General features: G+C 28.5%; 1 protein-coding gene across 1 annotated transcript; it reads left to right on the top strand.

Annotated features, from left to right (window-relative positions):
- The first annotated feature begins 1,708 nt into the window (after positions 1–1,708).
- LOC145191335 (succinate dehydrogenase [ubiquinone] cytochrome b small subunit, mitochondrial-like) lies at positions 1,709–4,900 on the top strand. Its single transcript, XM_090067334.1, has 5 exons — positions 1,709–1,867; positions 3,322–3,381; positions 4,074–4,127; positions 4,236–4,386; positions 4,627–4,900. The coding sequence occupies exons 1-5, from the start codon at positions 1,798–1,800 to the stop codon at positions 4,787–4,789; spliced, it is 498 nt and encodes a 165-aa protein (XP_089923460.1). The 5' UTR covers positions 1,709–1,797; the 3' UTR covers positions 4,790–4,900.
- Positions 4,901–12,607: the final 7,707 nt, after the last annotated feature.

Here is a 12,607-nt window from a genome sequence, read left to right as displayed (position 1 = left end):
ATGTGAACTTAAATAACCAATTTGAAAAAGCATTTTTTAATAATGATGCTTTTAAATAAAATTGAAAACAAACTTTTCGAAAAAAAAAAAGATTTTAAAAATGCTTTTTTCCTTTTCTCAATTATTCTTCTCATTTACTCTCTTTTTTTCTCACTCCATTTGAGAAGACATTAAAAAATACTACGAAGAAGTTTTTTATTGAATTTGTGTTAAAAATTCAAGTCTAAAGTCATGGGAAAGAAATTTAGTACAATAATTGTTGAGTAGGCTGATAATACATTCAAGAGATTTAAATATCAAAATTCATAACGGCATTGAATCTAAGCAATTTGCATTAACTTTTGTTAATTAAACTTATGCTTAGATTCAGTGCCGATTCTGTTTGATGAACAAGAAAGCTCTTTACCAATGGAAAAATCCTACTTTGATGTTATATCAGTAGTTCGAGGATATGTGAGAAAATTTCGAAAATCTCCATTGAAAATTGCTCGCTTTAAAGAAAATGTCCGAGAAACAACAGGAAAAGAGTTAACTCTATTAGTTGACTGCAAGACAAGATGGAGTAGTGTACTTCCTATGTTGCAGAGATTTTATGAGCTGAAAGAAATTTTAAAAACTACAATAATTGAATTTGAAGGTTTATATGATGACAGCATTGAAATTAAAGTTAAAGACATACTAGATTGTTTGATTCTTGTTGAAGAAGTTATTAAAAAATTAAGCTCTAAATTCTGCAGTTTGATGGAGGCAGAAGGATCATTTATCTATTTATTCAATACACACTCAACGCACAGAAAAGTGATATTTCGCAAAAAGTGCTCGAAAATTTAAAAACTCGAATTGATTCACGAAGAAATGTCGATTTAATACCAACATTAATTTTTCTTCACACTGGTGATTATCCAAAGGAAAATGATTATTTTAAATATTCGTCAAAATTAACTATTAGAAAAGAAATTAAGGAACTAAAATGATGATGAAAATGATTCAAATACAACATTTAAGCTTGATGACACTATCAACCACTTTGTAAACCATTAGAAAACAGTCAAAACTTCGATCGAAAATGAAATTTAGGCGTTTGAAGGAACAAAAGAACGGATAAATAAACTTCAGATGATCCACGATGCTTTATTAACTGTGCAAGCAACATCAACAGACGTTGAAAGAGTCTTTTCTGTAGCTGGAAACTTCAAGACTAAACTTCGTAATAGAATGAAAGAAGAAAAATTAATATGCTTGTATTTTTTAAATTATCACTTCTTAAATAAAAGCTAAAATTTGAATTGAAATCAATCAATTTTTTTCATACATTTTACTATTTGGTATTTGTAAAAATATTTGGGGGTAACTATTTGGGGTACTTGGTATTTGTACAAATATTGAAAACCCAAATATTTGGCATCCCTAGTAGATATCCAAGTATAGAGTACATATAAAAAAAAAAAAATGGATGATATATTCATGCAGTATAAAGAATAATATATTAAATGAGCATTTTAAAGTTCCAGAGAATTCAACTGGAATCCACTTTGATGATGTGATTAAATAGTTAAAAATCTAGTTAAAAATCTTTTTCTTACGTGTTTAATTCACGGTTTTTAAATATTTTTTTGATATTTCGATTAACGTTGTTATCATTGAGGAGTAAAAAATCTCATAATGTTTGTAGAAAATTAATATGTGATTTTTGATGGGGATTAAAAAAAAACGTCGGAGTGAAAATCTTTTACAACACCTGTATCTTAAAATAAACTATTTATCGTTGTATATCGTTAGGTCCGAAGAAAACGAAAGATGGCGTGTTGTACCTTAGGCAATACTGCAATCCGTTTTGGAAAACAAAGGTTTTCTCTCCTACTACGCGGTAAAGAAAAATTCTTTATATGTTTAATAAAAAAAGATTATTTTTTTAAATATAATTTAGTTTGTTTTTTTTTCTTTCTTTTTTTTCAATATGTAACTTTTTACGTAAAAAGGGAGTATTTGATCATATTGAAAACGACCTTCCTTGCTGCTTTTATCCATAGTAAATTTTAAAGCTTTATATATAAAATTATTATTTCAATAATAATTAAGAATAAAATTAACTTATTTAGGGTTCATATAGAGTCTGAAAAACCTGGAAAATCAGGAATTTTATGTCATATTCAGGAAATTGCCAGAAAACTTTTCAAAACTAAGAGTTCCTTATAAATTACAACATAATAGAGAACGGTTTTGAAAGTAGAATGTTTTCTAATTTTATATAAACAAATTATAATAAATTTATTAAACGTATGAGTAGAATAAGTATAATGTTTATTCATTATATCTAAAATATAATATATTATATACATGGAATTTGGCCGAAAAATGGATTTTAGCTAGTACATAGTAATAGATATTAGGCATGTTCTTGCTGTTTTTATACTAAGAGCCTTCAGTATCACTGAAATAAATGCAGTGTTTTTTGGTAGGTATCATTTTCTAAAAAATAAATAGTTAAATAGCAGAATAGCAAGAGCTATTACAAAAATTGTTTTCTTTTTTAGCAAGCTATCTATCTTTAAATAACTTATTTTAATAAAATTACAGTCTTGAATAAAAACCAAGAAATGAAACAAAGAAAAGTCATCTTTTAAGAAAATTCACTTAAAAAATCTAGTTAAGTTTTTGTCTATTTTATGTCTATTAATGAAGAAATATCTTATTTCTTTTTTGCTTATCATTTTTCTTCATTTAATTTGATACAAAAGGTATTAAAAATATAGCCTTGTAAATCTTTTTATCAGAAAGTAAAAATATACATAAAAATTCCTGAGTATACAAAAAATATTCCATAAAAATAACTGGAATTGATTAGTTTCTAAATAATCAGTTATTATTAAAACTGATGATTATAGGATTCATTTCTTAAAAGAAAAACTTAGGATTTTTAAATAAATGAATGTTATAATAATTGATTTAGTCTTTTTTTTTTATTTGTAGTAAATGTTTTAGGCCAATTTCATAAATTTTTAGTTTGGTTTTTTTATTTTTATATTTCATAACAGCAAGTGAAAGATAGCAATATTTCTTAGTTTTCGAAGAATTTTGAGCTTCTTGTAATAGTTTTATGTCTTTTTTAGGTTTCAAACTTTATGAGTGTTAACACAAAAATAAAAATCATGATGAAAAATGTTGCTTCTTTTTTTGTTTAATAAGTTTCAAGCAATTATATTAGTTACATATAAATATTAGTTGTTACTAAATATTAAATAAACAGATATTCTTTTTAAAAAGCAGTTTTAAATTTGTAGTTGTTGAGCAGTAAACTAATTACTTTTTTCATTTTTTTAGGCGTGGCATCAGAAAGACTCACAATAAGACTTATCTTGCCAACGTCTTCATCAATTTCAGGTTATAAATGTTTTATTTTTTTCTTTTCGTAGAAAAAAATTTGCTTTTGGTTTTATAGTTTTAAAAAATTCTACTTAATATATTTTTTTTAATACAAAAAAAAAATTAATATAAGAAAATTTAATGCAAAAACTAATATCTTTTTCTTTTAAATTTAAGTTTTTGTAAGTTTTATTATAAATCTTTTGGTAAAAGTGAAATTTGATATTAGTTATGTTATTTTTTTCTGGAGAGACTTTTAAAGGAAAAGTTTTTATTTGTGTTTTTTTTCTATTTTTTTAAATCTGTTTATAAAAGTAAATACTGTTTGTACTGCTATGGATATCTGGAGAAGTGTTCTCTCATTTGAAGAAAACTTCAGAAGTGCATATGTCATAAAAACATTTTTAAAAAGGCTTTTTAAAGAATATTTTTCGTATGTTTGATATAACTTCTTTTTCAGAATTATCTTTTTTATTACAAATATTTTTTAAATGATCATTTCTAATAAACATTTGATTAATATTTAAAATTAATTCATTAAAGTCTCTGAAGGTTTTGAGAGAATTTATATTGCAAAAATTAGTCACTAAATTTCCAGTGGAAAAAAATATTGAAAAACGGAATAAGGTGATTTTGTTTTGTTTTTTTTCTTTAAAGAATAAAATTTAAAAAAATTGGCTAAAAAGATTCTGCATTCCTTTCATTTATAGAAAAAAGAAATGTTTACCACACTTCAACAAGAAATTTTGCTCAGAAATTTGTTTGTAAGTGGTTTACTGTCATGCAATCCTTTAATAGTATGGAACTACTGTTTTTCACATTTAAAGTTTTTAAGATGAAGTTTAAAGATTAAGAATTTGTTTTATTTTTAGTGCCAAATAATCCAAGTCGTGGATCAAAACATTGGATAACAGAAAGGATTGTTGCTGTTGGACTACTTGGATTAATACCGACAGCTTTTTTCTATCCTTTACCAGTCATAGACCACATTCTGGCTGTTGCACTTCCTCTGCATTCTTATTGGTATCATCTTTAAAACTCTGTTTTATAAAATGATGCATTTAAAAACATGGTGTGTTTTGAGAGTAAAGATGAATAAAAAATGTATTTTGGTAAAGTTATTTAGACAAAAAAAATGCTGTAATAAAAACTTCACCCTAATAGGTTATTTCAGGAAATTACTATTTTTTCTCTAAAACATCTTAATCCTTTTTGGATTTTATTGTTTTTTTGGTATTTGAAGTTGTGTATTTTTTTATTTAGGGGAGTAAAAGCTATCATGGTTGACTATTTTTGGAGGCCCGGTTTACCAGTAGCTAAAGCAATTTGGATGCTGGCTTGTCTTTTCACGGGTGGTGGTCTGGTATACTTAAATATCTACGATGTTGGTATTAGCAAGTTTTTTGGATTACTAATGACTCTTTAAGTTTACTAATGGTATTCAAGCTATTAAACCCTTTTTTATATAATATGTAGATTTAGTAGCTTGTAAATAAAGCAAAAAATTTCAAAAAATTTCTCTAAAGTAAAAAATCTATTTAGAGCCTTTTTTCTTTGTCGTTTATAAATAATGAGATGTAGTTGTAAGTTTTTTTTTAAAAAAAAAATATCGATTTTTCGTTATAAGTTGTGATACGCGGCTGATAAAAATCTTCTGTTAAAATATTGTTAAATATAAACTTATTTAAAAATCAAACACACAAATGACGCAGAGAATAACCTAGTCTATTCCAGGCTTAATCACGCAAAGTTTACAGTGCATGGTGTGCTCTGTTACAGGACTAACAAATGTGCAACCAGAAATAAATACTGGTGACCAGTTTTCAGTTTTAATTTTTTCATGCGAAAGTAATTTTTTGAATTTCAAAACTAATTTTGAAATGCTTTGCTTTCAAAGATCTTTTCCTAGATATTTTCTCTTTGCAATGGAAATTGTAACAAAGAACACAAAGTGTCATCGGATCGGTGAGAGTTCCGATATATACCGCAATTTAAACTAACTACAATACCGAATAAATTTTTTTTTACTGTTTTTCTGTCGTAATTATTCCGATGATACTTTTTTTTTTCCGCTATCGTATCGGCATGATAACAATACGGAAATGAAACGATACGCAGACCCTTAGTTTTAAAGCTTTTCAGGGGCTGTCAAATTTAGGTACTAAAATTTACTTCTTGTCCCGGGGAAACCCTTTGGCGGAAACAATATATTATGGTAAGAGGTTTAATTTCTCAAAGTTTGAAAATCATTCCTTGTATTTCGTAAAAGATATTAAATTTTTTATGTTTTTAGATATGCAGAAATCGTCTGTCATGTACTTATATAAATATATTTGCCTTCAGATTATATATTTTTTGACTCTAGACCAAAACAAATACTCCAGTACAAAAAAAAACACATTATTTAAAAATGTTATTTATTCACTCTTGTAAAGCAAATAAGAATCCTGATATGTTAATTTTATTCAAAGAAACCAAAGTTGCTCACATTCTGAGTTTTCTATAAATGTTTGCTGTTATAATCAACAATGCAGTTCATGATGAGTAGAAGTTCATTTGTATCTTTGCCAGTTCATGCTAAAATCTACATCTGTAGCTTGCAGTGTCTACTCGCTCACTGCTCCAAGTGGAATATTCTTTAACAAAATAAATTGTTTTACATGAAAAAAACTGCATGCACTTTGGTCGTAACTGTGAAATGAAATGGCAGGTATAGTGATTTGAACATTTCTATTTTTTGCTCCAAGTCTTCCTCAAGTACAGTTCTAAAATATCCTGACACAACATTTCTAAAATTTTGTAGTGTTTCGATAAACGGAGCTGTTTGGTAAGCCAAACTTGTTCTGGCAATGGTGCCCGAAATGTCAGTACTTTGTAGAAGTTTGTAGCAGCCATTGATGTATTGTTGCTGTTCTAGGTTAAGGGCACAAGGCCATCTCTTGGCATCAGGCCATCTGTCAAGTAATTTTTTATAGATGTGATTTACTCCACCAATCAACAGAGGAAGCTCCATTGGAGGAATCAGATCCAGAATCAGAGTAGAATCTGTGCGGAGAAGGAAATAAGTTGCATTTTCAAAATTCTTTGCTTTAGACAAGTCTTTTCTAGGGGTGACAAATGCTAAATGATTCTTTCTGATGGAACCAAGTGTTCTTATTGTTCACTTTTCAAGATTAACAGACTGAAGATTGCACCAGCAGCAAGGATGAGAGCTAGGGTGAAATTGGATTTCACATAATATGTTGACCATTTTCATGTCACAGCAGAGTATAAAAGAACTCTTGATACTGAATAAAGTCCAAAAGTTTCTTCACATTTTCATAGCTTTCTGAAAAGTCTTGAGCAGCATCAACCTTTGTTTCACACCTTTACCAAAGTTGGAATAAACAACTTAATGCTTTTGTGTGCTGGGTTTTAATATCATCAACGTTTGGTATATTCACAACTGATAGTGTTATTTTAAAAAAGTTACCTCCGCCACCAAGTCCAAATTTGTTAATGTGATTTTCTGTGAGATTCCTGTATGCCGCCAACTTTTTCAGCAGTTATTGAACATTTTTGCAATGAACAGCTTTCCTAGGAACTGAGTCATTTAGGTTTATGGTAGAATTAAAGACTTCACTAACTGTAAAGAACCTTTAAACCAGTCGTGAAGAACCTTTCCAGAAGAAGCAAAATGTTCCTTAAACTTTGGTTCAATAATTCTGATTTTAATGTAGAAGCCAAATGTCTCATTTTTATATTTGAAATACCTGTCCTGAACCTTGAAAAGATTTTCTGTTGTTAAGATTTCTGGATGTTTAAATATTTATACAGCTGATGGATCTAAATTGATTAAAATCTATTGCATAAGAAGTTAAAATTACAAGGTTTTGTGAGGAGGGAGAACTAAAATAAAAACGACGATCGATAAAAAAAACATACACAAGATGATTTACTAACTCTTCACATAAATAAGTGATAAAGCGTTAGAAGAAAAGTTAAATACAACTGTGAAAAAACGTAAACACGAAGACTCGTAAATGATAAAGCGATAATAAGAAAAGTTAAAAACAACGATCAGAAAAGACACATACAAGATGACTCGTCCACTATTCACATAAATAAATGATGAAGCAAACAGAATTAAGTTAAAAACAACAACTGAGAAAAAACGTAAACGTGGAGACTCGTAAACGATAAAGCGACAATTAGAAAAGTCAAAAACAACGTTCAGAAAAGACTTATACACGATGATTCACCGATCTATCACGTAAGTAGACGATAAAACGGAAAGAAGAAAAATTAAAAACAACTGAGAAAAGACGTAAACATGAAGACTCATCAACCTGCCATATAAATAAATGAAAAGATATCGCAACAGGAAAACAAGCAAAAATTATAAAAGCTCGAAAAAGAAAGAATCGGACAGTTGTTGTTAGGAGAAGAATTGAAGAAGTTAAGAATTAGAAGGCTTAGTTGAGAGAATTAGAGATAAAGAGATCGTCTCTTTTGAAGAAGAAAAATTTAAAAGAGAACTTTAAGAGAAAAGAGTTTTTAAGAGATTTAAAGAGATTTTTATGAGAAAAGATATAAAAGAAAGAGGAGTAATTGAAATAAACAGTATTGAACACTGCAAGAAGCGTAAGAGAATATTATTTGTATTATATAAAAGTTATAAGAGTAAGAGTGCTACCATTACATATTAATAGAACATTTGTTGAGTTTTATTATATTATAGAATATACTGAGGACGGCGATTATAAGTTTAGCCCTTTTAGATTAAATCTTGCCCATTCCTAACCAAACTATTCCCAAACCTCGCCCTTACCTAACCAAGTACTCCCCAGACCACTAACCTCGTTCCCAACCTCCATATGCCTAATCCGAACAAACCTTAACCCAAACCTTCCCCTTCCCCTTACCTTCATCAGCTAAACTAAATAATAATAAACTAAATAACAAACGAAACGTTAAATTAAATTAAAATTAAATAAATAAGCAGAAATATTTGAAGAAAACGTCACCCTCACAGTTTGATTATATTAGCGATTTTTAAGAAAAAATAGAAAGAGAAATGTAAAAAGAGAATTTAAAAAAACTTTATAACCTTTTGTAACTGGTAGTATTTTGGCTCCAGAGCCCTAACTTAGTCTCACAATTCCATGAGGAGAAGCTTTTTTGTTCACAATTTCATATGATGAAACTTTCCATCTCATCTTCATATTCCACGAGCTATTACAGAGAGACACAAGGTGGATCTTTTTTCAGATGTTTTTTCATCACTTTCACACTATGGGGCATCTATATGTGATTTCTTCTCCTTGGCCTAAGGGTATTTCTGTTTTCGCATCAGTTTGCCGATTCTGCATATTAGATATTTACAAGTGCTGCTGGTTCTGATTAGTGGTTTTGATTTCGATTGATACATAGTTGTAAAGTTCAGGTAATTTAATGGATTGATCCCCTTGATCAAGTCTTTTTAACTTTTTACGACAAGCATCACAAATGCCTCTTGGTATTATTTGTTGTGTGAAATCAAGGTTTGAACACACAAGAAAATGCACTCGGCCAGTCAGTTCATCTTCAGCTTGTATCCTGTACTATATAAAGTTTTACAACATCAACTTTCATCAGGTAACTTTATTTCCCAAACGTTAATTATTTTTATTATAATGTGAAATACCTTTTATAATATATGACAATATTTACTCCCTTTTTTGCCCCCTAAAAATGGACAGGCATATATAAATAATGTATGTATTAACAAACTAACCTACATTATATCACAGTATTGTTTCAGAACTTTATCTTCTGGGAGTAATGAGGGCCGATTTTGTCATTATTGCCTAACCTAACTAAAAATTTAAAATCTTTTACGGACAACAGCGAATGATTTCAGACTTCTAGAAATTAAACCTCTTACCATATACATTATTCTCACCAAAGGGTTTCTCTGGGACAAGAAGTTAATATTAGCACCTCAATTCGGCAGCCCCTGTTTTCCTTGAGTTTTGTGAAAACGAAATATAACGAAAATATCTTCGTAATTAAAAAAAAGTTACGAAATAACTTTGTGATTATGGAAAGAAATCATTAAATTTGTAAAGTACGAAAAAGTTTGTGTAAATCCGTAATTACGGAACTTCGTAGCTTTAAATGAAGACAATTTATTTTTAACGAAGTTACTCATTTGTATAAACTTTGATGGTGGATCATAACCTTACTCTTAAAGCTTTTCAGAAGTATTTTTTATTAAAACTTTGAATTCCCAGTGGAAGTGATATATCAAATAAAGCTCAATTGGTTAAAACTTTTTCTTTAGGTGCCATTATTCTGTTTGTATACACTGGATAAAAAATATTCCTTATGTTATACTTTACGTCTAAGACATGGTTTATCTTAATCCCTTATTTAGCATATTATCGGATATTTAAGTCTTTTTTAAATGTTATTTTTCTTTATGGCGTCTTTTTTTTAATGCTCAGAGATCACCAAGTTTAACACAGAATTAAAAATAAACACTTTTTTAGTTTAAAGTCTTTGAGATTCCACGTAGTAATTCAAATTTCACCAATTTCTAGCCGTAAAAAAATTTCCATTTTTTCAAGAAATGAAAAAATATTTAAACAAGTGAAACTACTTGTTTCCAAAGCATGTGAAAAACGAGACAACAGGATTAAATTTTAATTTAAAGAAACTTTTAAAATATAATGGTTAACACTCACAAGCTTTGGTTTGTTTTTTATTTTTATGTTTATTATTTGATTTCTTAAGAACTTTTTGTTGGCAAGGTTAGGTATGCCTCCTCTCCACTTAATTTTTTGTTCTTAAGTTGGCGCAGCTTTTTTTGAAGTTTGAAAAACATTAGAAAAGATTTATGATTTTGAGCATAAGGATTTTTACAAACTCCATTCCAGCAGTATACTTATTTTCGCAAGAGTCAGCATTTATTTAAATCAATCCTGGGTTACAGAATGACGCGTTGAGAGCCTAAGCCTGTTTAAAGTAATTCTGAGAAAAGAGTAAAAGATATTTTGAACTGAAACTATAAAAAGATGATAATATGTCAATGTTTTTATACTAACAAAAACTAATATCCTGTAAATGTGCACTTTTTGAGTAACTGAAGGGATACTTAGTCTAAGATTTAGGAAAAATCTTGCAAACATCCGTATAAAAATTCGGATGATATTAGGCAATTTAGTGCGCACCACTGTCAAATAACTCTTTCACAAAATTAGTGTTATCCACTGAAACCTTAAAATGCTTCCAGGATGATTGAAGTAGTGGTAGATGCTTTCTGATGCGTGCTCGGTGAAAATCCCTCAACTACACTTTTCTTCTTTGCAGAATGCAAATTTTGTGATCAAAATTCATTTTAATTTTTGGGGTTATAGAGAGTGAGATAACAACATGAATTTTAATTTTTGGGGTTATAGAGAGTGAGATAACAACATGAATTTTAATTTTTGGGGTAATAGAGAGTGAGATAACAACATGAATTTCTTCTTGTAAAACTGCTTTGATTCTTAAATAAAATTCTCAAAGTCTAAAAAAAGTAGAAGTCTACAACCTTCTAAAACATTCAAACAAAATCCGAAGCATTTTCCGTAAGTTCCCATTTTTCAAATCCAAACCATTCTGTATTTTTAACAATTTTCATGTTAGCGTTCTTGTTAAACTTTCCACCAACTACGTTGTTGAATACGCTTTTTATTCTCTTTACAAATAATTTACTGTTCCTTTCATAAAGTGCAATTCATGGGGACAGAAATCTTTGAAAACAGTTTTTGTTTGTAAACCTTTTTAAGCACAAGAGTCAACCACAAGAGTCAAACATAAGAAGAATGATTATCAATCAAAAGGAATGTTTTAAACATCAAAGTTTTGTTTTTCCGTTAATAACAATTAATAACCAAAAAAACACAAAACTTCGAAATTAGTCATTAAATAAATCAAGTTTAAAGTAATTTATATATTTATATAAATTAGATTATATATTTATATAAATTAATTTATATAAATTAGAATTCTTAAAGTTATTAAGAATTCAGAAATTTTTTTTGAGAACTCGTATGTCTTTTATTATTTTGTTTCAAACATTTAAGACATTGAGCAGGATTGCTACCAATTAAATCCGTTTAACCTTTTTTTTTTTAAAAAAAAAGGTAAAATAAGATAACAAATTATGCAGAAATATAAATTTGTCACTCCAAATACATTTTCTGTTTTAAACATCTAAAACGTTCAAATTGAATAAATTTCATAAAATTCAATTTATCCTAAAAGACTGATTTAGAAGCTTGTACTACATTCGTTATCATTCTTTGTTAACAGATTAACCAAACGCCGAAGCTTATTTTAAACCACGCATCATCTTTTCATTATTATCCATCTACATTTAGTAATTTCATTCTGTATGCATGAAAATTGCTCAACTTATAGAATTCAGCTTGGATTTGTTCATTTCAAATATTCCTAATAACGAAATAACTTTTTAATATGCATTTTTCTTGTATGTCCTTAGGCTCTGATTTGTTTTCATTAGTGCTGATTTACGTTAAGGTACTTTGAAACGCTAACACAATCACAATCGCGCTTAGCACTAGCGCCGCTATTTATTACTTTAACATTAAGAGCTGTTAAAAAATTTGGATTAATTTTATAAATGAAAAAAAAAAGGAAATCCACAAATGCTTGTGTGATGAAGTACTTTAAAGAAATTCCGAAAGGATAAAAATCAATATTTTTGAATGACAAAGAAACTCTAGCATGCTCCAACCATTATTGCTCCCACAGAATCTGCTGAAAAGGGATATTACAGCAAGTGAAATCGCCTCTTAAAATTTTTTACGTCTTATTTTGAAAAAAGGCTTTGCTAAACAATTTTCTGGCAGGAGATTTGTCGGTTGTCATGTCGATTGTCTTGTCGGCTGTCATGTAATATTGACAAATTTAATCTCTAAAAAAAATCTTTACTAGAGCAATATTCATTAACAACACAAGTCAACAATAAAAAAATTATATCGTTTTTATACTAATTTTACCTGAATGCAAATTTTTATCTCAGATTTCATTACTTCGTAATACATTTTTTGGTTTTTCCATTCTCTATAATTTACCAAAAATGATCTTTTGGTGTCGCTAATGATTGCAAGAGAGTGGTTTTACTAAATTTTTAGTTCTTTTAGTTTTTTTCGGCTAAGTTAATGTGTACCGTGATCCAGTAAACCGTGGCCCAGTAAAAGCTTTGGTTAGCAGA

Source organism: Hydra viridissima, unplaced genomic scaffold (assembly GCF_058129835.1).
Source record: "Hydra viridissima isolate aposymbiotic clone 2 unplaced genomic scaffold, HvirCarnegie_v1 scaffold_11, whole genome shotgun sequence".
Lineage (NCBI taxonomy): Eukaryota > Metazoa > Cnidaria > Hydrozoa > Anthoathecata > Hydridae > Hydra > Hydra viridissima.
This window is presented reverse-complemented; position numbering and strand designations above follow the sequence as displayed.

Coding starts and splice junctions, on each gene's coding strand:
- LOC145191335 (XM_090067334.1), top strand. CDS start 1,798: ATGGCGTGTTGTACCTTAGGCAATACTGCAATCCGTTTTGGAAAACAA. Junction 1,868..3,321: donor GTTTTCTCTCCTACTACGCG/GTAAAGAAAAAT, acceptor TCATTTTTTTAG/GCGTGGCATCAGAAAGACTC. Junction 3,382..4,073: donor AACGTCTTCATCAATTTCAG/GTTATAAATGTT, acceptor TTTCATTTATAG/AAAAAAGAAATGTTTACCAC.